Source organism: Chiloscyllium punctatum, chromosome 11, assembly GCF_047496795.1.
Source record: "Chiloscyllium punctatum isolate Juve2018m chromosome 11, sChiPun1.3, whole genome shotgun sequence".
Classification (NCBI taxonomy): Eukaryota; Metazoa; Chordata; class Chondrichthyes; order Orectolobiformes; family Hemiscylliidae; genus Chiloscyllium; species Chiloscyllium punctatum.
The window spans coordinates 25780894-25808356 of record NC_092749.1 but is presented as its reverse complement, the minus strand read 5'-3'; the positions used below and the strand labels follow the sequence as shown (position 1 = coordinate 25808356).

Here is a 27463-nt window from a genome sequence, read left to right as displayed (position 1 = left end):
GACTAAATGTGAATGGAATGTGCCAAATGGCTCAATATTTCCATTCACCACTCAGATGCCTTTTAAATGAGCATGCCAGAATAGAAAGGAACTGACAAAAATAGACTGGAAGCAGAGGCTAGCGGGGAAGACGGGAGAGCAAAAATGGCAGGAGTTTGTGGGTATAATTGAGGACACTGTACAGAGGTTCATCCCCAAGAAAAGAAAGATTATCTGGGGAGGGATTAGACAGCCATGGCTGACAAAGGAAGTCAGGAAATGTATTAAAGAAAAAGAGAGATCCTATAAAGTGGCCAAGAGCAGTGGGATATCAGAAGATTGGGAAGGCTACATAAACAAACAGAGGATAACAAAGAGAGTAATAAGAAAGGAGAGGATCAAATATGAAGGTAGGCTAGCCAGTAATATTAGAAATGATAGTAAAAGTTTCTTTCAATACATAAGGAACAAACAACAGGCAAAAGTAGACATTGGGCCGCTTCAAACTGATGCTGGAAGCCTAGTGATGGGAGATAAGGAAATAGCAGGAGAACTTAACAAGTACTTTGCATCAGTTTTCACAGTGGAAGACATGAGTAATATCCCAACAATTAAAGGGAGTCAGGGGGCTGAGTTGAGTATGGTTGCCATTACAAAAGAGAGAGTGCTAGAAAAGCTAAAAAGTCTTAAAATTGATAAATCTCCTGGCCCCGATGGGATACATCCTAGAGTTCTGAGAGAAGTGGCTGAGGAAATAGTGGAGGCATTGGTTGAGATCTTTCAAGAGTCACTGGAGTCAGGGAAAGTCCCGGATGATTGGAAGATCGCTGTTGTAACCCCCTTGTTCAAGAAAGGATCAAGACAAAAGATGGAAAATTATAGGCCAATTAGCCTAATCTCGGTTGTTGGTAAAATTCTAGAATCCAACATTAAGGATGAGGTTTCTAAATTCTTAGAAGAGCAGAGTCTGATTAGAACAAGTCAACATGGATTTAGTAAGGGGAGGTCATGCCTGACAAACCTGTTGGAATTCTTTGAAGAGGTGACAAGTAGGTTAGACCAGGGAAACCCAGTGGATGTGGTCTATCTAGACTTCCAAAAGGTCTTTGATAAGGTGCCACACGGGAGGCTGCTGAGCAAGGTGAGGGCCCATGGTGTTCGAGGTGAGCTACTGGGATGGATTGAGGATTGGCTGTCTGACAGAAGGCAGAGAGTTGGGATAAAAGGTTCTTTTTCGGAATGGCAGCCGGTGATGAGAGGTGTCCCGCAGGGTTCAGTGTTTGAGCCACAGCTGTTCGCATTCTATATTAATGATCTGGATGAAGGGACTGGGGGCATTCTAGTGAAGTTTTCAGATGATACAAACCTAGGTGGACAGGCAGGTAGTACTGAGGAAGTGCGGAAGCTACAGAAGGATCTCGACAGTTTGGGAGAGTGGTCCAGGAAATGGCTGATGGAATTCAACGTGAACAAATGCGAGGTCTTGCACTTTGGCAAAAAGAATAAAAGCATAGACTACTTTCTAAACGGTGAGAAAATTCGTAAAGCCAAAGTACAAAGAGATCTGGGAGTGCTAGTCGAGGATTCTCTAAAGGTCAACATGCAGGTTGAGTCCATGATTAAGAAAGCGAATGCAATGTTGTCACTTATCTCAAGAGGGTTGGAATATAAAAGCACTGTTGTGCTACTGAGACTTTATAAAGCTCTGGTTAGGCCCCATTTGGAGTACTGTGTCCAGTTTTGGTCCCCACACCTCAGGAAGGACATACTGGCACTGGAATGTGCCCAGTGGAGATTCACACGGATGATCTCTGGAATGGTTGGTCTAACATGTGAGGAACGGCTGAGGATCCTGGCATTGTATTCATTGGAGTTTAGAAGATTAAGCGGAGACTTAATAGAGACGTACAAGATAATACATGGCTTGGAAAGGGTGGACGCTAGGAAATTGTTTCCGTTAGGTGAGGAGACTAGGACCTGTGGACACAGCCTTAGAATTAGAGGGGGTCAATTCAGAACAGAAATGCAGAGACATTTCTTCAGCCAGAGAGTGGTGGGCCTGTGGAATTTATTGCCGCAGAGTGCAGTGGAGGCCGGGACGCTAAATGTCTTCAAGGCAGAGATTGATAGATTCTTGTTGACTCGAGGAACTAAGGGCTACGGGGACAATGCAGGTAAGTGGAGTTGAAATGCCCATCAGCCATGATTGAATGGCGGAGTGGACTCGATGGGCCGAATGGCGTTACTTCCACTCCTATGTCTTATGGTCTTATTTTAGCCCCTCAATCCTGTTTTGGCAAATCTTGAGATCTGTGACCTAACCTCTCATTCTCCCCACCCCAACCCATATCCTTTAATACCTTTGGTGAAAAAAAATCTGTCATCTATTTTAACATGTACAATTGATAGTTTGCAGAAGAGTGTTCCACAGTTCTATCATTATCCTTTTAAGAAAGAAAAATATAGAGCAATTTAACATGGAAATCTCAGCAATGGGGTTTGAGACAAGACGCCAATGATAGAACAACAAAAATTGGGAATGCCAACTAAATTGAGAACTGCGGAGATCTCAGAAGGTTGAGGATATAAAGGATAGATTGTACAGATAAGGGGTTAGACGATGGAGGAATTTAAAAATGAAGTTGAAAGTTTAAAAACCAAGGCATCATTACAGCAAGATCCAATGTAGATCAGCAAGCACCGGTGAAGGGTTACAGGGACTTGGTATAGGTTAGATAGGGGCCAGCAGAATTTCGAAAGGAGGGACTGCAACAATTCAAGATGAGGAAATGATTGCTGGCTACTGTGTAAACACCTGCTGGTCTCAGTCAGTGTCTCAGAAGGGGATGAAATTGGAGGACAACAAAAAATTCCAAGCATAAAATTCAGCATAGTTTCTAAGATGATGATCCTTTAGGGGGAAATAATGTTTTACTTCTGCTACTTCAAATACAGGCAAAGATGTTACTAACTCATTATAAACCTGCACTGGATCTTTAAAACCTGCAGTTAATGATGCACTATCATATTACTGCACCCGTGGGAAAGTGTTTGCTTGTGGGAGGTCACTTATTAAAATAAGCATCATCTGCAGAGGAGGTTTACTTGCAATGTGTATCTTTGGTTTATATGATCTTTTTTGACTTTCTTGGTTTCGTTATGCCGCAAGATAATTTGAGCGGAATCTGCCGAGGCAGTATGAAAACGATTAACTTTTATTTAAGGACATAATTTAACATTACAACATCTAACTGGGACTTCTGCAAGAGAACATGACCATTTCACGTGACACTGCATCACTTCATGTGATGTAGGTACTCTAATCAATCTGTTTGGATATTTTGGCACAATTTTGGGGCGGGTGGGACTTGAGCCCATGTCTTCTGGCCTGGAGGTAGTGGTACAAGACCCTACTTCATATGATGTATACTGTGTCTCACTTACATTATCATGCAGTCATCCCTTATGACACTTTGTTTCTGATTTACACTAATGTGTTTGATTTACATTCATGTTTTCTGAGATTGAGAAAATGTTTCCCCTCAACTGAAATGGATTGACAAAGGAAGGTAACCGCAAAATTAGAAACTTTAATGGCATCTTTCCTGATTTGGTTTGTGTAAAATAAGCAGTTTTAAAATATGTTTAAGATTGAAGCAGTGAAAGCTTTAAAAAAAAGACATGCTCAGCTATTGTGTTTGCATATCTTCTGCGTGTCCAATGTTGATTAATTAGTGTTTAGATTTTCATTGCGCCATAGTTATGGCAGGATAGCCATTTTCATCCAATTAAGCTGTACTGAGGATGTTAAATGATTTGGAAAAGGAATTTAGTGCTGCTCAATATTACCTATTTAATGCATCATTTGGTGTAGCTATTCTTGCATTGAACATCTCTATATCAAAGGGGGAGAATTGGAAATACTAAGCAACATTAAATTGGACTTCAGTTTGAAGAAAGTACATAAAAATCATATGAATTCATACCAGATTGTGAGCAGTTGGTTCAACAACAGCTCAGATGATTTTTGTAAGCATTCTGCAAAAATCCACATGTGATGCCATAAAGTATGTTCATGCCCATGTGAGATTAGTTGTGTAATGGTGCATAAAATGTTCTAGTAGCCTGCAATTATTCATTCATTTTATAATGGTCCTCAGAGGCTTTTGTGGAAATCCTTGTCTTTGTGAGCCAACCTGAGCTACATATTAAATTGTCAGAATTATGTTTTTTTTAATTCCCCTGCTTATGGAAAGGTCCCAAGACTAATTTAAAATTGATTTTTTTTTGGAAGGCGTTTTTTGATATCAGAAAACAAACCTCAGGCTGATTTTGTGGTGTACCAGGTGAATGAGGTCAGGAACATTGGAGGAATTAATATTGCTATATGGTGCAATACATTGTGGATTTTTTAATACTTGCTTGCTTCACCCCTGCTCCATGAGAAAAGTAATTAAATTTGACACTGTTTGTAAATCCTATTTGCCTTCAGTATATTTTATCAGGGGCATTAAACATAAGATCAGTGGCTGCAAGAACAAAAGGACAAAATGATAATGATGATAAAATAAGGAAGTTGAAGAGTGTAGTGCTGGAAAAGCCAGTCAGATAGCATCCGAGGAGCAGGACAGTTGACGTTTCCAGCTTCATTAGGACCCTTGCTAAAATAAGGAAGCCTTGCTAAATCTATTCAAGATGCCAGTAAGACCACATGACGAATAATGTGAGCAGTTTTGGTCCCCTTGTCAAAGAAAGGTATACTGGGATTAGAGACAGTCCAAAGAAGGATCAGTAGGTTGATGCTGAGCATGAAGGGATTTTTTCATGAAGGGAGGTTGAGTACTTTGTGCCTATATATAGATGACGTTTAGAAGAACAAGAGATGATCTTATCAAAACATACAAGGTGCTTTTAGGAGGCTTGGATCGGGTAGAAGGGAGAGGTTGTTTTCCCATGGGAGACTTCAGAGCCAGAGACCATTATTGATTCAAGTAATGTCGTCTATTTTTTTGTGTGCTCTGATATATTCTGTTTAAGCTTTCAACATTGGTACTAAATATTAGGATTAAAATAACTTTGGTTCCTAATTGTTAAAGGATGGTCATCGTTCTATATATCGTCATTGAGATGTACAACACTGAAACAGGCAGACCCTTTGGTCCACCATGTCCGTGCCGATTAGATATCCCAACCTAATCTAGTCCCGTTTGCCAGCACTTGGCCCATATCCTTCTAAACGCTTCCTATTCATATAACCATCCAGATGCCTTTTAAATGTTGTAATTGTATCAGCCTCTACCACTTCCTCTGGCAGCTCATTCCATACATGCACCACCCTCTACATGAAAACGTTGCCCCTTAGATCTCTCTTATATCTTTGCCCTCTCATCCTAAACCTATGCCCTATAGGACTATCCTCCACCCTCCCCTCAATTCCCAGGGAAAAGACATTGTCTATTTATCCTAGCCATGTCCCTCATGATTTTATAACCTCTGTAAGGTCACCCCTCAGCCTCCAACGCTCCAGGGAAAACAGCCCCAGCCTATTCAGCCTCTCCCTACAGCTCAATTCCTCTAACCCTGGCAACATCCTTGTAATTATTTTCTGAACCTTTTCAAGTTTCACAACATCCTTCTGATTGGAAGGAGACCAGAATTGTATGGAGTATTCCAAAAGTTGCCTTACCAATGTCCTGCAGCATGACCTGCCAACTCCTATAATCAATGCTCTGACCAGTAAAGAAAAGCATACCAAACGCCGCTTTCACTATCCGATCTGAGACTCTGCTTTCAAGAAACCTGAATCTGCACTCCAAGGTCTCTTTGTTCAGCAACACTGGACCTTACCATTAAGTGTGTATGCCCCGCTCTAGTTACTTTCCCAAAATGTAGCACCTCGCATTTTATCTAAATTAATCTCCAACTGCCATTCATCAGCCTATTGGTCCACCTGATCAAGATCAGGTTCTACTCTGAGGTAACCTCTTTCGCTGTCCACTGCACCTCCAATCAGTACTTGAACAGAATAAGACAATTTCATTTGAACTATTAATTCCTTATGAGGTGGACTGACCAAATGAGAGAGGCATCTGAGATAACATTGTTGAATGGTTGATGATGACATCTTTTACCATTGACACATATATTAAAAATAGAACAACTCATTCAGTATGTGCTTCAGATCATTTTCGACACTATGCTGCCAGATCATCTAGTTCAGACTCAAAGTTATAATTTCTGTTGAAAAGCAAATGTCATTCTTAGATAATTTCTGGCCATGAGTTCAAGATAAATCATTTTAAATAAGTTCAGTGGGTTCTTTATAATCCCACGTTAGCAGCGCATCAATATAAGAAACTGAAGTGTCTGGTGTAACTCCTATATCACCCTGATTGTGTCTCTTTCACTTGGCAGAAGCTGATATATATGGTAGCTATTAAGATAAGATACATTACAAACTGAACCAAAGATAAAGGGGAAATTTCAAATTCTCAGGGTTATCAGAGATAACCATTGCCCTCCTTGTTAGAAACTTTCTGATGAGTTAACAATCAATTATTAATGCTGACTAGTATTCTTTCACGTCACCCTCATAGGAAACATAAATAAATAAAAGAAATAACATTTGCAACGGGTTCGCAACTTGGTTAGCAGAATATTTATGGCTTCGGCATCCAATCAGACTAGATAACCCAACTCAATTTTCAAGCTTTGAACAGAACAAGTTTTGGGAATTGCACACTGGAATCCATTTTAAAATATTAGTAATACTTGTAATGCTAAACAAGATGGCATTGGTCAAAAGTGAGGACAGAAACTTCCTTCTTTTTGGAAAAAAGAATCCATTCAGATTCCTATTTTCTCTCTCACTCCCCTTCGTGTTCTCTAACTTCCGGAATAAATTACAAAAACATATAGGAAACATTGGTCACAAATACTTGGAGTGCCATGTTTATAGTGAGCAGGGAAGGTGTTTCTAAAGTCAAAATGATCTCTAAAAGTCAAGACATTGTTCAATCTAATTGACGGGACCTTTGTTAGGAATTTTGTAGTTCTGCTTTCCTCCTGATTGGTGGAAAATGAGCAGTTTGTTCAGCAGGCAGAAAGTGGCCCATTTGTGGGGACTTATGGGGACCTTTTCTGGTAATTGGAGGGATTGTTGAAGGGATCTTGGCAATGTCTTCTGTGGGAGAGAGGCAGCTCTTTGGGCCTGAGAGTTGTCAAAGGCTTCCTGAGGAGAGTGCACTAGCGCTGCTTCCTGCTCATGAGAAAAGGTGAAACATCTGGTTATTTTGGGGAGTTAGCAATCCCCACTTCATTGCTGAGTTTCCTCACCTGTAGGAATCTATTCGGCAATAGATAATGTCAAGTCTGACTCCCAGTTATAGTAGCCAAGTGTAGTTATGTTCCACATCTCCAATAGTTTGACTTTTGGATGCTGTAATATTTGGTGCCATAAATATGTTGACAAGTATGTCAGATTCCACACAATTAAAAATCACATAACACCAGGTTATAGTCCAACAGGTTTAATTGGAAGCACACTAGCTTTCGGAGCGACGCTCCTTCAGGTGATAGTGGAGGGCTCCACTATCACCTGATGAAGGAGCGTCACTCCGAAAGCGAGTGTGCTTCCAATTAAACCTGTTGGACTATAACCTGGTGTTGTGATTTTTAACTTTGTACACCCTAGTCCAACACCGGCATCTCCAAATCAAGATTCCACACATTTCACTTTTAAATGCCTCCATCACTCTCCAGTCTGTCCCTACCGAAGCGTTGCTATCTCAAAATCCATGTCACTTTTCTTCCTTTTCCTGTCCTTAAATGTGATGAGTGAAACTATTTATGATAGTGACAGGTTACAAAGAATTTGTATGCATTTTTAGTCTGCAGTGTATTTCTATTCCACATCTGTCTTGTTCAGTAAGCAATCAGTAGATTTTCTAATGGACTGATGTAGCTCTTTTTTTTCAATGTTCGAAATAGGATTGTGTAAGCAGATTTTTTAATGAGGCAGATAGTGATGAATGTTAACAGAAAAGCTGCCAGGAAAATCTTAAGTATACAAGATAGTGGTTTAATATCCACTGTATACATCTATCTCTATTCCATTTAAAGTTATCCCAAACAAGGCTGATTCCATATTGTTGTCTCTATGTATTGGTTACAGAACAATGCTTATGATGCTGGCAGTAAATGGTGTGGACGTAGATGTAGGCAAAATTATAGCAACGTTAATCATAAATGTTTTTATTGTTAAGTAATTGGAATTTATAAAACCAGATAGTGAGCGTAGAAAGCTATATCTTTTTTAAAACTTGTGTGTAGTTAATTCAATTTTGGTGAAAATCTGAGTTCCACAATTTTCTAGTCACTGCTGGAGAAGTGGCCCAATTAAAAGTTAAAATTATTGCTTTCTAATCCCTTCTGAAAGGACCTGTATAAACAAAACTATTTCCCGTTTTTCTTTCTGATATTAGAAGGGATATTAGTCAGAAATAAATGAGTTGCGGATGCAGTGCAGAGTTTGGTGAACATTATTTTTACAAATGCCTTCATTTAGAATTGATAACTTTTTGTAAAAGGTCCTTGCAACCTTGAGAAAATGTTTCAAGATGTTGCTGTTATTGAATACTTTAAGGTTTTTTTAACACTAAATTAGGTAACTTTTTTTAAGAAATCGAGGCTGTGTGAAGAAGCAGTACTCTCAACATGAGTGGTGACAGATGAGTTATTATCTGCCATTTGTTTGGGCAGCCCCTTAGAATAATACACTGCTACTTGATTTGTATGCTGGAAATTGACATTTCCATTAGCATTGTTAAAGTCAGCACAAACCTGTTGTCTTTGTCAGAATGTAAAAGAAAACCTGTTCAAAAAAAGTGTTTTTGATGGCAGTTTGCCCTACAGATGTATTTGTTTCAGTCCAATCTTATCCTTTCTTAGTAGCTGACTTATATTACAATGAGTATTAGGAACATCAATCCAGTAAAATGGTTCAGCACTTGCAAGTCTGAATCTGAATCCATCCTGAACTATTGGGTTGGAGGCCTCATTTGTATGGTCAAGTTTTGTCCTCCAACCTGGTAGGCCCACAAGTTAAAATTGCCTTAAAAATGCGCATAGTTCCTCAGATGCCATAGGGTGGTCAATGCACAAAGTGAAGAAAGTTGCATTTGTGCACTTAGGGGAATCACCTTGTAATACTATGTTGGTCTAAAAGTTTAGAACCGTTAGAGTGAATATTCCTGTATATCTGGCGATGTAAATTCCCACATTGGGCTATAGCTGACACACACTGTCTCAGATGTAAAACTGAGGAATCCTTCAGGCAAAAAGCATTCTGTAAGATACATGTCAATTGATTGGTAACTTCTGATGGCTTATTTTGTAAAAAGAGTCATGCTAGAGCTTTGCATTAATGTGGGTTGGTTTTAATTTTATCATGTCTCTCATTTCACTGCAGTGCTCGACATGGCCAGACATGTTCCTCTGTATAGATCTCTGCTGGAGTTGCTACGTGCCATTGCTTCATGCATATCCCTTGTGCCTCTTCTTTTGCCTTTGTCTGGTGATAGCAGTGAGGAGGATGACGAGCATTCTGAAACACAGACATCTGTTGGAACTTTACTAGCAAAGATGAAAACGTGTGTGGATACTTACACCAACAGATTACGGTATGTTCTGGCACTTGGTGATAACTAATGTTTTGGTGGTCCAAATTGATGTCAACATGCTGTTTTAGGGATCTTTTTGCCATATATTTGTTTTACCCATGTCTCAATCATACGCAATCATATCAAAATATCAATTAACCAGATTTTCTTAAGTGCAAACTTGTTAATACTTCTATTTAAAAAAAGGTGTAATACAGGTTAACACATTTAGTTTGTAATCTGAAAATATAAATGTTTATCCCTTTAACCAAAAACAGAGATGCAAACGCAAATGCACACGCTTGATAAAGGTGAAGAGCGGATTTCTCTTCGGAGAAAACACTTGGCTAATGAATCTTAGTTCTTGAAAGCAAAAAGGATAAGGTTTGAGATTTTCAGGTGGCTTTCTGTCTGACATTCTGGCATGTGTAGATGATTGACAACCAGGTTAGGCAGCTTCCTCTGGGATCTTGGCAGATCCAGCTTACTTGGGAAGCACTAGTATTAAGAAGCCTTCCAGTTGCTTTTCAACAGGACAGTCAAAGATTCGTTTCAAGAAGTTTTTTCCAGAAACAGGAGAACTAAACTCAGAACTCTTTCCCTCGAACAGACAGATCACCAAATTATATCCAAAGCATGAGCTGCAACTTGATAGTCATAAACACAACATGGGGTTAACATTAAACAAGTAGTATCACAGACATATGTGATGTCTTTTCTAAAACAAAAAGTTCCACTGTACATTGTTTGACCTCTTTTAAAACACTGGCACCACCCCCACCTTTTCCTCCGCTACATCGATGACTGTATTGGCGCTACCTCGTGCTCCCACAAGGAGGTTGAACAGTTCATCCACTTTACTAACACCTTCCACCCTGACCTCAAATTTACCTGGACTGTCTCAGACTCCTCCCTCCCCTTCCTGGACCACTCCATTTCTATCTCGGACGACCAACTCAACACGGACGTTTACTATAAACCGACTGACTCCCACAGCTACCTAGATTACACCACCTCCCACCCTGCCCCCTGTAAAAACGCCATCCCATATTCCCAATTCCTTCGCCTCCGTCGCATCTGCTTCCAGGAGGACCAATTCCAATACCGAACAACCCAGATGGCCTCCTTCTTCAAAGACCGCAATTTCCCCTCAGACGTGGTTGACGATGCTCTCCACCGTATCTCCTCCACTTCCCGCTCCTCCGCCCTTAAACCCCGCCCTTCCAATCGCCACCAGGACAGAACCCCACTGGTCCTCACCTACCACCCCACCAACCTCCAGATACATCGCATCATCCTTCATAATTTCCGCCACCTCCAAACAGACCCCACCACCAAGGATATATTTCCCTCCTGTCCCCTATCAGCGTTCCGGAAAGACCACTCCTTCCGCAGCTCCCTCATCAGATCCACACCCCCACCAACCCAACCTCCACTCCAGCACCTTCCCCTGCAACCGCAAGAAATGCAAAACTTGCATCCACACCTCCCCCCTCACTTCCCTCCAAGGCCCCAAGGGATCCTTCCATATCCGTCACAAATTCACCTGCACCTCCACACACATCCGATGCAGCCTCCTATACATTGGGGAGACAGGCCGCCTACTTGCGGAACGTTTCAGAGAACACCTCTGGGACACCCGCACCAACCGCCCCGTGGCTGAACACTTTAACTCCCCTTCCCACTCCGCCAAGGACATGCAGGTCCTTGGCCGCCTCCATTGCCAGACCATGGCAACACGATGCCTGGAGGAAGAGCGCCTCATCTTCCACCTAGGAACCCTCCAACCACAAGGGATGAATGCAGATTTCTTCAGCTTCCTCATTTCCCCTTCCCCCATCTTTTCTCAGTCCCAACCCTCAGTCTCAGCACCGCCTTCTTGACCTGCAATCATCTTCCCGACCTCTCCGTCCCCAATCCCTCTCCGGCCTATCACCCTCACCTTAACCTCCTTCCACCTATCGCATTCCCAACGCCCCTCCCCCAAGTCCCCCCTCCCTACTTTTTATCTTTGCCTGCTTGGCACACCCTCCTCATTCCTGAAGAAGGGCTTAAGACCGAAACGTCGATTCCCCTGCTCCTTGGATGCTGCCTGACCTGCTGCGCTTTTCCAGCAACACATTTTTCAGCTCTGATCTCCAGCGTCTGCAGTCCTCACTTTCTCCTCTTTTTTTTAAAAAAACAAACCAGGCATCTCCAGTCCTTCAAACTCCAAACTTCAATCACAACATAACATCATCAAAATCCTTCACCCAAAGGCCTTCATCCTTTTTCTACCCACACTGTTTTCTCTCTGCCAATTCAGCTGAGCAATATTTATATCATTTTTTATATTATCTTTTACACTTTCTCCTTAAAGAACTGGCGCACACTTGCAGAATGAGGTCTGTGTGTGCTATTGGACTAGAGGGGAACAACCACTTCAGTACCTAATCATTGCCACCTGTGCCATACTCCTTTTTCCTGCTCTTCAAGGACTGCCTATTCATTTCTATGTGGAAGTTAAAGAGCAGACTAAACGAAACAGCTTTTTCAAGTATGGTTTCAGAATGAATGCTAAGATGCTACTTGTAAATGAAGCCGGATTAAATGAAATTGGTGTTGATACAACTTGCTCTTTTCATCTATGAATTTTACATCATTGGCTTTTTAAAAAAAAGACCCGGTTGTCAGTTTTCCAAGCTGATCAGGGAAGATTTGATTTCTTAACCTGACATGTTTTCAAGACTAAAGTTGGACTGGAATGAACATTTTATTCTTGTTTGACCTGCCACTTTATGATTGTGATTCTGGATTAGTGGTCTGGAAGAGCACAGCAGTTCAGGCAGCATCTTGGATGCTGCCTGAACTGCTGTGCTCTTCCAGCACCACTAATCCAGAATCTGGTTTCCAGCATCTGCAGTCATTGTTTTTACCTACTTTATGATTGTGTATTGTTTTAGGTAACAAAATAAATTCTTCATAAATCACAGGACTATTTGCTTGCTCTTTTCAGCTGAGGTTGTTTGTATTTTTAATTCATGTGTGATAAGAATTTTTGTATGACGATAGGACAAAATGTTTCTGAATACAGTAGCACATTTCCTAATTCAGAGACAAAAATAAATCACATCACATTTTTAGTGTTGCCAGCTGGAAGCTATTGCATTTACTTAGAACAAATTCTGATTTTGGAAAGTGTATTTTTGACATTTCTTTTGAATTTGATTTTAACCTCTAACAACTATTTCCAGTGCGATACCTTACTGCTAATAACTGCTGAGCATTTATCTGGTCGCTGACACCTACGAGAGTAGGAATATTAAAGTCATGATTTTATTCTTTTGCTCTGTGACATCATGCCTGGCTCTATAGGAGAGGTTTGTTTAAACAGTCTGCTGTTTAGGCGTTCTCATCCAAGTGCCTAATTTTGCTGAACAAGAGTAGGACATTTAGATCCCCAGTTAAAGGTGGGATTTGGACTTTAGCCCTGTGGCAATCTACTGTCGCTCCTGGCTTGAACACTTCCAATTTCATTTTTTGTTCTTTCACCTTACTGATATTGAGCTCTTATTTCCCATTATCTCCTGGCTGCACTTCACTCAAAAATGTAGCTTCTGACATCAGTCATGTAAATGTCAGTTGCATCTTGGTTCTCCCAACAATTTTTCTTGCTGAAACTGTTTAAAACAATAAATTATGTATTATTACAGGTGGAGTAGTTTTATTTATGAAAGTTTTTAAAATAGTTCTCTATGCAAATCACATCATAATGTTTTCTTTAATGATAATTGTTCACAAATTGACAATTTAACTGTGGAATGGTCTTGGTTTAAACAAGGATTTTTAAAACTCTAATTTTTTTTCCTCTAACTTCAAGGTTGTCATAGTCTGGCTTTTCTATCCCCAACACCATACAACATAAGTTAATTTTTCCACTTGTTGACATTTGGCAGGAAGTGCTCATGGAATTTTATACAATAATAGTCTTTTTACATGTGGAGAGGTAGTTATCTTGAACAGGGATCAAAAGGTTACAAGAGAAGAATATTTATATTAGAATTTTTTTGTAGCAGAGCATTGATAACTGAAATACATTCATTTAAGTTGATTGGCACTGAACCAGAGAAATGTTTTATTGTAAATTCAACAAGTTGCAACCTGGAATGCTTTGCATGAAAGAATGGCGGAATCAAATTTGATAGAATCATTTGTAAGAGAATTAGATAAATATATAATGGGGAAACAAAGTTATAGTGGTATGGGTAAATTCAAGGGAGTTGGGTAGAACAGATTGCTTTACCAAAAAACTGATAGGCATGATAAGCCAAGTGTCCCCTCCATGCTTTCTGTTCCTTCACTTGTTTAAGATCACTTGCTCTGTTTACAGAAGTGACGCACCCTTTACAAGTCATTTACATTTTTATAATTCAATTTCCATGAATGGTTTCATATATTTTCATTTATGGTGCTTTAAAATATTGTTTAAATTCAGCAGTCGTGTTTTCCAAAAATATTCAGGTGCAGGGAAGTTCTCTTGCACCACTGGCTTGTCTAAAATTATGGGAGTTGTATGAATTGCTCTATCGTCTCCTATATTATGGTGAACCAGACAGATTTTCTAAAGTTTAATTTTAATTCGTTCCATTCAGCCAAATAATTCTCCAAGTGCATATAATTAAGCTGCAAGTATGTATCTTAATAAATAAGCAAAATATAACCATATTTGTGCAAAGAGCATTTGTGATTAAGCAAATGCTCTTTGCACAAATATATGTTAAATCAAATGTTCTCAATACTATAAGTAATATGTGACAATTTAATTATATCAACAAAAACTCTCTATCTTATAGCCTTTACAGGCATCAGATAATACTTTGTTTTTTCCCTTTTGAGTTTGCCTTTTCAAGATTACTTATTGGCTTTTGCCCAGTCTTGCAATGTGCAGGGTATTTTTTTTTCCAGTTTTCCCCAGGATCTGAGTGAGTAGGCTGTTGCTGTGGCACTGTTCCATCCGTGTTAACAAGCTTTTGTGCAGCGAATGATAAATCTTTGATTCACATTGAAGCTTGGAGCAATATGTAAACATACATAAGAGCGACAAGAAACAAGCCATGTGCTCCAAGCAGTTCAAGATGACATTTAATTTCCATTCAACCAAACAATCTTAATTGCACCGGTGATTCTGTTCCCATAATCCTTCAATCTGTTTTCCTTTGTTCTTCTGTGCAATCTAATTTTAAATGTTGTCATTGTTTCTACTTCAGCTGCAAACACTAAGTGAATTCCACAGTTTGCAACTAGCTGTGCAAAGAAGTCTCTCCTGCCAAAGCTAACTATTATGTTTTCATTCTTGTACCTATGGTTCTTTGTCTTGGTTACTGAACTGCAAGAAACTGCTGTTTCTAACTATCTTATCCCATTTATCTCAAAGTTTTAACGCCAATTATGTTTTGTTATATTCTGCATTTTTCTAATCAAAAAACATCCATTCTTTTCAAGTCATAGAGATGTACAGCATGGAAACAGACCCTTCGATCCAACCCGTCCATGCCAACCAGATATCCCAACCCAATCTAGTCCCACCTGCTAGCGCCCGGCCCATATCCCTCCAAACCCTTCCTATTCATATAGCCATCCAAATGCCTCTTAAACTGTTGCAATTGTACCAGCCTGCACCACTTCCTCTGGCAGCTCATTCCACAAAGGGAACCACCATCTGTGTGAAAAAGATGTCCCGTAGGTCTCTCTTATATCTTTCCCCTCTCGCCCTAAACCTATGCCCTCATGTTCTGGACTCCCTGACCCCAGGGAAAAGACTTTGCCCCGCATAATTTTGTAAACCTCTATAAGGTCACCCCTCAGCCTCCAACGCTCCAGGGAAAACAGCGCCAGCCTGTTCAGCCTCTCCCTATAGCTCAAATCCTCCAACCCTGGCAACATCCTTGTAAATCTTTTCTGAACCCTTTCAAGTTTCAAAACGTCTTTCCGATAGGAAGGAGACCAGAATTTCATGCAATATTCCAACAGTGGCCTAACCAATGTCCTGTACAGCTGCAACATGACCTCCCAACTCCTGTACTCAATACTCTGACCAATAAAAGAAAGCATATCAAATGCTGCCTTCACTATCCTATCTACCTGCGACTCCACTTTCAAGGAGCTATGAACCTGCACTGCAAAGTCTCTTTGTTCAGCAACACTCCCTAGGACCTTACCATTAAGTGTAAATCTAGTGAACATGTACAGTGATGTCCTGCCTGAAACCTTGATTTGCAGGCATAGCGATTATTTCCGAATGGAATTGGAATGTTGACCTTTATTGTGAGGGCTGTGAAGTACAAAGATAGGAGAGCCTTTTTACAGGTGGAAGGGTAAAGTACAGTGTACAGTTTTGGTCACCTATTTAAGGAAAGATATTTGCATTGACAGAAGGTTGAGCAGGTCGGTTCTAATTTCATTGGAGTTTCGAAGAAATAGGAAGAAGCTTGATCAGGTAGATGTTGAGACAATGTTTCCTCTTGTGGGGAATGCAGAACTTGGTAAACAATTTCAGAGTAATAGGTCACCCATTAACATGGAGGTGAAGGATTTCTCCTGAGTGTCCTTTTGTTTTTGGAATTCTCTTCCATGGGATGCTTCCGAGGCTTTGTCAATGTCTAACTTAGTCTTGAATGGGACTCTCAACAGGAGAGTCGAGAGTGTGGTGTTGGAAAAGCACAGTGGGTCAGGCAGCATCTGAGGAGCAGGAGAATGTTTCTGATAAGAGTCCTTCATCAGGAATGAGGGCTCTCAACAGGAGAGTCGAGGGTTATGTGGAATAGGCAGGGAAGACTATTAATGACTTGAAAGAGGGAGTCGAAGGGTGGGTCAGTAAACTTGCAGACGATAGGAAGATTGGTGAAGTTGTGGATAGTGAGGAGGGCTGTTGTCGGCTGCAAAGGGACTTCGATATGATGCAGAGCTGGACTGAGGAGTGGCAGATAAAGTTCAACCCTGTCAAGTGTGAGGTTGTCCATTTTGGAAGGACAGATAAGAATGCGGAATACAGGGTTAATGGTAGAGTTCTTAGTAAGGTGGAGGAGCAGAGGGATCTTGGGGTCTATGTTCATAGCTCTTTGAAAGTTGCCACTCGGGTGGATAGAGCTTGTAAGAAGTCCTATGGTGTATTAGCGTTCATTAGCAGAGGGATTGAATTCAAGAGTTGTGAGGTGATGTTGCAGCTGTACAGGACCTTGGTTAGAACGCATTTGGAGTACTGTGTGCAGTTCTGGTCGCCTCACTTTAGGAAAGATGTGGAAGCTTTGGAGAGGGTGCAGAGGAGATTTACCAGGATGTTGCCTGGAATGGGGAATATGTCGTACAAGGATAGGTTGAGAGTGGAACGGCGAAGGATGAGGAGTGACTTGATAGAGGTTTATAAGATGATCAGGGGAATAGCTAGAGTAGACAGTCGGAGACTTTTTCCCCGGGTACAACAGAGTGTTACAAGGGGCATAAGTTTAAGGTGAAGGGTGGAAGGTATGGGGGGATGTCAGGGATAGGTTCTTTACCCAGAGAGTGGTGGGGGCATGGAATGCGCTGCCTGTGGGAGTGGCAGAGTCAGAATCATTGGTGACCTTTAAGTGGCAATTTGATAGGTGCTTAAGCTAGGACAAATGTTTGGCACAACATCGTGGGCCGAAGGGCCTGTTCTGTGCTGTAATGTTCTATGTTCTAAGAGTTGTGGCCATAATCGGATCAGCTATCATCATACTGAATAGTCGAGCTGGCATGAGGGGCTAGAAGTTTACTCCTCCTATGTGATTTTATTCCTCCTCCAATGTGGATCACAGTATTGTGTCCAACTGTCTAAAGGTTTTTGCAGACACTTGTCTTTATCACAACACAGAGTACTTGAATTCCATTAGGTTTTTGTTTTAAGAGTCTCACCCAATCTGAAGTGTGCCTTTTAGTCATTTACGCACTTGTACTTGTAAATCGCTCTGCACTGATCCTCCTTCCATTGTTTTTTCTTCGCCCGCACACCAACAAATTCTTCTGCCCTTTTTTAGTTCATTGCTCCTTATTGACAAAACTTTCATGTTCTGAAATATTAACTATGCCTCCTATTCTGACACTATCTGCATCTGTGACACAGCTTCCTCTTTATACTGTATCCATATTTCCACATATTGAAATATACAGTGACCAGAAGTGACACCCACACTGAACCCATAGCTGAGAGTCTAGTAGTCTCATAATCTTGAATTCTTTTGAGAAAAAACCTTCCACTTTCTTTAATACAATCTTAATATCTTGTACTTTTCTTACAAATTTGATAGAAAGTGGACAGCCGTTTTTCAATCATCTAACCAATTAGTAGTTTTCTAACCTTCCCCTTGGTAGGAGACTCATTGTTCCTGTCCACTCAAGTGCACACCTGCGTTGCTTCAATTCTTCTCTCTAACTTTTGGGATCAGTCTTTGAAACTACCTTGTGAAGGGCTTAGTATGCTTTCTAAACTTCTGTGGGGCCCAAATAATTTTAACTCTTCCAACTTGAGTTCCTTTAAATAAAATCCATGAAATATTTTCCCCAAAACGTTTCTTGATTAGTTTGCGTGTGTCAAGAAGGGATGTGCTTCAATTACTGAAGACAGTCAGTAATTGAATTACTTTGGTATTCCCATTACTAGTTGTGTTCTCTGGTCGTGTTACCTGTGTGGTCCTAGGTTAGGAGGAAGAGACCTTCTAATAATGACTTAGTGAGGAAATGTTGAAAATTTGTCTGTGTGCACTGTTTTAATGCGTGCTTTGAAACATTCTGAAGTTTTAGTTTATGTTTTGAACTGTGTATGCTTTGATTTAGAATTTAAGTAGTAAAACTTTAAACCTGCAAGATGCAAGCTAAGCTAAAAAGTAATTTAGCACACCTAGTTATAAAAGGACTGATACTGGTTCAATTTGGTTTAATTATTTTGAAGTTGCTTTAAGACTAAATCTGGTTCATTTCACTGTGATAGCAACCAAGCGCTCTTATTTTAGAAAGGGTTAATGGAGCATTATCTGAATATTTATCATTTGCAGAACTTGTAATAATTATATATTACTGTTTACACTTCATATTCTCCATAATGTGTGAATGTTATTCTGGAAGTCACAATTTTGATGTTTGCATCACAGGGTTGTAACCTTTTTTATTTCACTCTATTTTGCAAGCTTAATTTCCTTTGTCCCACGAGCTGCCATGAAGTTACTGAGGTCCTTGGCTCTTGAATTCTGTCCTTAAGCCCCAGGCTTTCTAACCCCCACTCTTCTTAAAAAGCTTTGAATAAGCTTTTGGCCAAGTGTCTCAGTACTTCATGACTGCAAAGTACCTTTTTATTCTTTGAGGCACCGTATAACTATAAATTGTCAGTATAACTACTTTGGTGCATGATCTGTCTGAAGTTACAGGGGCAGTGAGCACTTAAGGTCATCTTCATTCTTTCAACTGAGAGCAGACTCTCCCAAGATTCCTTTGTTTGTAAAGGTGCGATAACTACACAAACTCACATTTTCCGTCAGAGGACTGGGCTCTGCAAATGAATATATCAGTCTCCTACATAGTCAAAGGGAGCCATGTTGCAAGCCCAATGATTTTGTCTAGATTAGCTAAACAGAGGCTGAGCTCAGCTTCAAGTGCACAGTTTATGTGCATCAGGTCTGTGCCACTGGTGGTATATTATACAGTTAAAATTGCATGAAGCCCTTCATGAAGTTGAAGCATCTCCGAATGGTGTAATTTTTTTCGAAGTGCGGTGACTTATTATTTCATCGGACTGCAACCCATTTATATTCCCAACAGATACATTGGAATTATCAACTAAGTTGTCTCTTTGTTTTAATAAAAGTGTTATTGCTTTCCGCCAGCTAAAATGTTTCTTCCAGAATTGATGGAAATAATAATTTGATAATTTGGCAGCCAGGTTACCCATGACTGCAATATCATAGTTTTCAAAATGTAACAAACTTCAAACAAGACACAATGCTTCTCTGGTTGATACAAGTCTTTGAAGATTCATTAGCTCATTAGTTAACAAACCTTTGTTGTACACAGAATGTTGTATACCTGGGAATGATTATTACTGCATTGAATGGAGTGTAATTTTACAATGGAAAGATCTTGTGTTGGCTTTACTAACTTAGGTTTTGGGATGGATATTATTATTGATGAAATAAACAAAACATGCATATTGGTAACTAAAATAGAACATTTTATTATAAAGCCCAGTAACAATTACTCTTCATTTCTGGCAGATCTAAGAAAGATAAAAGCAAAGTGGGGTCCAAGAATGATGCAGCAGAAGCAGAATCTGAAGGATTAACGCTGCTTGTACCTGATATTCAACAAACTGCTGAGATTGTCCAATTGGCAACCAACAGCCTGCGACAGGCAGCCCAAGGTATGACTATCAACTGTTAAGGTGTACTTTTTGAAGAAGTAATTTCTGGCATCAGCCAGAAGAATTTGATTTAAATAGCCATGGTTTTAGTTTTTTTTTTAAAAACATCCAGGCAGAGTTTTTTTTTCTGTGAATATTTTGTCTTATTGCAGTACTGATGGCCGTGCCCTCTGTCAGACTGCACAGAGAAATATGCAGAATGTATTTTCACATTGATTTGATGCTTGTAATATAAAACTTCTCACGATTTATACTCTCTTCAATAGAAATCTGTCTTTCTCTCTTCCTCTACCACCTCCATCCAAAGAAATGTTAATTTGAGAATCTTTAATCCAAATTCTATTCAATTTCTGTTGGGAATTGTGCTCTGCAGACATTCATGTACAAAGAGAACACAGTGTAACTGCAGTTCCTTTACTTTTGGGAGACTGCAACATTTTATAAGGCTCATTCTCTTCAATTTGCTGTACAGAGTAAATTTTTAAAGTAACTGACGTTAGCCTCCTTAACTATTAGTCTATGTTTCCCTTGTTTTGTATGTAGGTTTTGACTTGCTAGCAAGTGTGGGCTGTGGATCAATGCCATCTAGCTAATGTGCAAGACTTGATTGTGTTTTCACAACAGAAGTATTTTATAGTCAGTACAGTATACATTGCAGCTGAGCCAGATCCTCTTTGTGTCTGCATGCAATTACAGGAAAAGGTACTGACTGGTAGTGAACAGCAGCAGGATTCCCAGTCTGTGTTTCATATTCCTAGCCCAAGAATACCGAGCTGAAATTGTCCAGCTACTGTGCCAACTGAGACCACTTAACTCCAACATGAGATCAAACTAAAGAAAAGGAACTTGCATTTGTATAGTATCTGGGGACAATACTGTAACTGTACAGCTTATTTGTAAACATGGAATTTACAGTACAAACAGGCCATTCAGCTCAACTGATCAATGCCACTCTTTATGCTCCATGTGAGCCATCTTGCACCCCTGCTGTTCCAACTGTATCAGTATCTCTTTCTGTTCATTGCTTCCTTTTATTTAAACTGCGAGTGAGGACTCTTCAGAGATCTCAGCGCCATATTGGATTTGCTTCCTGTATTCATTCCCTGACCCACTGTTTCAGAAAAGAAAATTGCTGAATCCACAAAGAAGGCAATGGTAAGACCGAGACCTTTAGCAGTCACACGTTCTCTGGAGGAAAAGTATGTCGCTGCAATGAAAAAACTGCAATTCGGTATGTTTACTTTAATGTGGGTAAAAGGATCTGAATCGGAACACATGGAATTTCCTGTAAATAATGCTTTACATAATTAAATCTTTCTTTGCGTTATTCTCTCAATAGCTTAGTGATCAATACAGTACGTGATACAGATGTCACAGTTGATGCCAGCATACTTTAGCCGGGAGGTCAAGGCCAGGGTTCCTTCTGTTGATAGCTATCGAAAGCTATGGTTATTGAAAGCTATGGAATTTTAAACTTAGTTGTTGCTTTCTGGGTGATAATTAAAAGGTGACAGCAAAGGCCGAGAAAGCTTAATTCTTTTTACCAGGAGTGGATTTCTCTAAGTCACTACACTTTGGGGCATTGCATTTTAGATTTATTTTTGAATTTATCATTGGTTTGAAAACATGGGCATTTCAAAGTCACTTTCCTAGAAATTGCCTTTTGACTATATACATCACTGACAAATTTCCCCTCTAAGTTGTGTTGCGACCCAGCAGTCTGGAACATATCTCAGTGCAACAAACAGGACACATGTAACAAAGTAAAATTACAGGAAGTTTGGATTTTGCTATAAATGGTAAGCTTTGCACTTTATTCTGGATTAGACTGTATTTGAGTATGGTTTTTGCATTTATGGAGTACACAAGCATTTCAATTTTCAGATGAATAAACATTAAGTATATTTGCATACATACTTGCATTGGTGCATTTATGTAATCATACAGTTTTTATAAATCAAAATAGCTGCGTTTTGAGAATTAATTCTCCAGAGTAAATGCCTTATCATGAAATAAATGTGAAAACGTATGAATGAGAAAAAAAATTAAAATGTTGAGAGCAGTTATAGAGAAGTGATTAATAGACTGCTCTTTAAAATTATTGATGCAGACTTATTTCCCCTGCCATCAGGGAATTGAAATAATAATTACTGTCTAAACCCTTATTGTACCCTGATGTGCATAGCACAGATAGTAAAAAGCAGGCAATATTTAGAATCTCGAGGTTGTGTATACAGAACTCTCCTCCTTTTATTATTGTGCATTAAGTGTTCTGTACCCTACTGTCTGCCTACCTATATTCTACCTGTGATCTTAAGTAAGTTTCTGTGCAGCAGATCTGCTTGGTTGTTTATATGATCCTGAGATCACCTGAACGGCTTTAAAACTTTGCATCCTGATCTTTGCCACTGCAGATCTGATACTATAAGTAAATTTGTGACAATATACTCATTTCTGAGAATTGATTGGTCTAACAAAAACGATGCACCGAATTTATTAAAAGCCAGGATTTTGGATTTTTGTTCTCCTTGCCCCACTACCTCCAAATAAAGATTGCTGCTCTGTTTCGAATGCTTTTTAGAGAATTTATTAGCTTGCACAACTTCAGACTATGCTCGATGCTTTACAACCATTGAAGTATAGTTATTGCTATATTGTAGGAGACAGGTAGTCAGGGCAACTTGATGCACACAACATTGTTCTTTTAGAGTACTGAAAATGAGATGGCCATTTTATTTCTGGTCCTTAAACTTGTGGGCAACTTATTTGAGATGCATTTCTAATTAGTTATTAAATGTGCTATGCAGATTCCTATTATTATTACTACATGAAAATTTGAGTGCTAAAGTAGGGTAAAAATGAATTTTAGATTTTCTGTGAAGATCAGGCCTGTGTTTTTCTGAAGATTAGTAAATAATTATGAGCATTGTGTTTGAAACAGCATCCAAAAGAAGTCAAATTTCAGCTGAATGACAAGGCAAGATAGTTGCTAAAGTGTTTGCTGACTTGAAGTTCATAACTCCTAGAGAGAGAAGGAGCCAGAAGCAGTTTCATGCAGGGGATGGGTCCCATAACAGCAGAAGTGCTGTGATCAGTTTCTAGTAAGTCACTGCTGGAAAGAAGTCCCAAAAGTCAGTGAGGAGAAAGTCCCAGAAGCAGAAGACTATGTGGTGTCAGAGGAAGACATCTTACAAGGTTGTTGAAGACATGACTTTAGCGAATCTCTGTTAAGTATTAATGAGCTCAATTAATACTTTGTTTCAAGGGTCCTGGAGACCAACATTGACTGAAAGAAGCAGCATCAAGTGAACATAGAATCATAGAGATGTACAGCATGGAAACAGACCCTTTGGTCCAGCCCGTCCATGCCGACCAGATATCCCAACCCAATCTAGTCCCACTTGCCAGCAATTGATTTATGGCCATGGCAGCTCAGAAATTAGCTTTATCCTTGAGATAGAAATGATTGTTGGCTAATGTTTGAGAGTTTATAAGAATGTTACTTGGATAAAAGAGATGAATCCATCTTTCTAGCATTTGAAATTAGATTGATTCAATTGTAATTATCTATTTTTAATTTTTAAAACGTCATGCATGAAATATGAGCATCACTGGCTAGACCAGCATTTATTCCCCATCCCTGATTGTCGAGGGGGAATTTAAAAGTTGACCACATTGCTATGGGTCTAGAGTTAAATGTAGGCCAGACCAGATAAGGATGGCAGATTTCCTTCCTGAAAGAGGATTAGCAAATCAGATGAGTTTTTATAACAATAATCAACAGTGGTTACATTGTCACCATTGGTCTAGCTTTCAGTTCCCAATTTCATTAAATTCAAATGTCACCATTTACAAATATGAGGGTCAAAACCATTAATCTAGAACATCAGCCTGATTTTCTGGATTGCTGGTGCACTAACGTATCATTTTGCCACCACTTCTACCAAACGTAATATAGATTGTGTGTTTGACAACCAGAAAAACGGTTCAACCTAAGCTCACTTTCCAGCTCTTGATCCCATGACCCTGTAGGCTATGGCACTTCATTTTTCTGATTATTTATTGGTTGATGATATTTTGTGTTTAAAGCATCATCTCAAATTTTCTACCAAAACTTAAAAATGGTTTTCTTTTTAGATACTGCTGAGATGGTCACAGAAGATGATGATGGAAAATTGATCTTCAAAGTAAATTACCATTATATGTCTCAGGTGAAGAATGCCAGCGATGCTAACAGCGCTGCCAGAGCTAGACGCCTTGCACAAGAGGCTGTCACACTCTCAACATCTCTGCCTCTTTCCTCTTCATCCAGTGTGTTTGTGCGCTGTGATGAGGAGAGATTGGATATCATGAAAGTGAGTAAAAAATACTGAAGCTGAAATAGTTTATTTTGTTAAAATTTAAACTATTTTTCTAATCAACCTGTTCAGAAATGTTATTACATAACTCTGGAGCAGGTGGAACTTGAACCAGCCCTCCTCATCTGGACGAAGAGCACTGCAACTGCACCACAAGAGGGCCCTTGACATCGTCTGCGCACATTCATATTCCTTGAAGTAAATCCCAGTGTTTCCTATAAATTTAATCCAAGTGTTAATTGTTCATTATGAACATTCAAATGTCTCATATTCAAAACCATTCAGTTATGGTTGTGCTATTGCAAGAGGCTTTGAACAAAGCTTTGAGGACAGAAGGAGGAAATGTATCTGCATCAGTAAACCTGTACAATATTCTCTCATTGTCACCAGCTGCAGATGTGCTGTTCATTGCTAATCACCTGTCCAATCTATTTCCCAGAAAATTTGCAACCTGTGACTTAAAACTAAGATGTGTTACCTTAACTTTTGTTCACATTGCAAGATACTTATGTTTAAAAGTTTTGTAAAATTTCCATTCATTAATGTATTGAGGATAAGGATAAAAGCTGAAATGTTTGCTTTAATTAAAAGGTGAACTTCATGTTGTAATGGACCATGGTTTGCAGCCAGCCAGTATTAGTACAGTTAAATCAGCACCATTTATATGAAACTAAAGAGGTGGGATACTACCACTGTGCCATGAGGGTGTGTCCCTATTTACTCTTTATAAAACTAAAACCTAAATCAAGCTAGACAGGCCTTCATGGGGCACTGTAACAAAAACTGTTAACGAAACTTACCAAAATTAAACAAAATTATTGTTACCGGGGTGAAGATGCACCCCTTGCAATGCCACCCTTCTTCCTCGATATAGGTATTTTTAATTAACCAGTTCACTCATCTTATGATACGCCTGGACTTGAACCCCAGCCTGCTGACTCAGAGGTCGGACATTGCCACTGCACCACAAGATATTTTTATATTGTTAAATGTTAAACATCAGTGGGAAGACAATGGCCTACTGGTATTATCACTGCACTATTAATCCAGAGATCCAGATAATGATCTGGAGACTGGGTTTGAATTCTACCATAGCAATGGTAAACTTGAATTCAATAAAAATCTGGAATTAAGGGTCTGATGATCACAAAGCCATTGTCAGTTGTCAAGAAAAAAACCCATCTGGTTCACTGATGTCCTTTAGGGAAGGAAACCACCATCTTTACCAAGTCTGGACTATATGTGACTGCAGACCCACAAAGAATCCTCTGAGATGGGCAATAAATTACACTCTGGCCAATTATATTCCCATGAATGAATTTTAAAAAACACACCTTTTGGAGCAGGTGGGACGTGAATCCAGGTAACTTTGCTCAGAGGTGGTCAGTACCATTACACTATAGGAGTGCTTATCTTACTATTTTCTAATCAATTTGTTCAGCAATGTTAGTACACACCTTTAAAACAGATGAATCCTGAATTCAGACCTCCTTGCTCCAAGATAGGACACTACCATTGCACCACAAACATCATCTGCAACCTTCTTATACTGAGTCCAAGAGCCGATTTGGTTAATACTGGTAAAGGCTGAATCCCAAGTGAATTTTAATGAGAAGAAATACTGGGTTTCACAAGTTGTACTTTATTGCATTATAGCAATCAGGTACACCTTACATTGGCTAGTTGCTCATGATAAATAAAATGATCAGGAAACAATGATGGCAATTTAGCTTCATCAGGGCCAAAAGGAGTTGGAATCTTCTCTCCACCCAAGGCGATATGACCTCATTCAATTGTGTGGAACTTAATCCAGTTTCCAATATGAATCCTTTCAGCACTATCACATTATACAACACTGGATGTGACAGAAGATATGATTTTAGAAGTTGCTGCATTATTGGGTTTCAATAACAATTAAATTTTATAATCAGTTTCTGGAGATGTTGTGTTAGAAACTGTCAATAAATATGCTGGAATTAGTTTGGTTTTGATGACTCATTCTTCCCTCTATCAGGTTCTTATCACAGGACCATCCGATACACCTTATGCAAATGGTTGTTTTGAATTTGATGTATATTTTCCCCAAGATTATCCAAATTCTCCTCCACTTGTAAACCTGGAAACCACAGGAGGACACAGTGTACGATTTAACCCAAACCTTTACAATGATGGAAAGGTAAGGAAATAGATTGGAAGTTATTTGTGTTCAAATAAAGCTGGATTTGTTCAGCAATCCTGTAAAATTAACTTCTGCTTGTACAGCAAAGATAAACATATAACATTTACATAGGTGATTTGTCATTGTAAGATAATGCTGTGAAATCTACTTAAAGATCAGGTTTTTGACTGGATAAAGCAAGTAAATTTCCATGTAATAAAATGATTTTAAATCTGTGATAAATAAAAGGAGGCCATCACTACAGTCAACTTTTAGTCTTGGACTTGTAGATATATGTGAAAGGAATGAACAGAATTATCCATTTTATAATCTACATTCTGAATTTAGAAATGGTTTATATTTTGTGCAAATAGATTTTTTGCATTTCTAGCTCAATTTTCTACTGCCAGCACTTGTGTTACTAATTTGAGTTAGTTGTGATAGCAACACAAGGGGAAGAATGGTTCAAACCACTGAGAGGTAAATTTTGTCTGATGTCAGGATTTTGACATATGGTGTGGAATTTAATCCAGATAAGAAAGGTCTTGCCCACATCCTGGAGAGCTGGCCTTGTTACTTCCTCTGAGGATGGCGAAAGTGCCGATCAGACATTTAACTGGGCAGCAGAAGGCTTTGCCCAAAGGGCTGGAAATGGAATCCAGCCTCTGTCCCACTCTTGTGATCTTACAGCCAATCAGTCAGCATCTACAGGATGTGGACAGGACCAGCAGAAGTGGTGGCAGATACCAACAATATGTCCACCAGAGACTCAATCCATAGAGGAGTGTGTGGAATAAGGGTTATGGGGAGGTGTGGAGTCATCTACAGAAAAGTCAGGAGGTAGCTTTCAGCAGCAGTAACTCCCCCCATGATACTCAATTCCTCAATCTGGTGCTGAGTGCCA

General features: G+C 39.5%; 1 protein-coding gene across 5 annotated transcripts in view; it reads left to right on the top strand.

The window, feature by feature from the left end:
• The window catches only part of birc6 (baculoviral IAP repeat containing 6), a 243325-nt gene that overhangs the window by 199663 nt on the left and 16199 nt on the right, over positions 1 to 27463 (top strand). For all 5 annotated transcript variants that reach the window (XM_072580512.1, XM_072580515.1, XM_072580513.1 and 2 more), the window contains 5 exons: positions 9449 to 9659; positions 19898 to 20043; positions 21164 to 21274; positions 24181 to 24398; positions 26416 to 26577. In XM_072580512.1, the coding sequence (XP_072436613.1) occupies positions 9449 to 9659; positions 19898 to 20043; positions 21164 to 21274; positions 24181 to 24398; positions 26416 to 26577 (848 nt within the window). The remainder of the gene's footprint in view (positions 1 to 9448; positions 9660 to 19897; positions 20044 to 21163; positions 21275 to 24180; positions 24399 to 26415; positions 26578 to 27463) is intronic.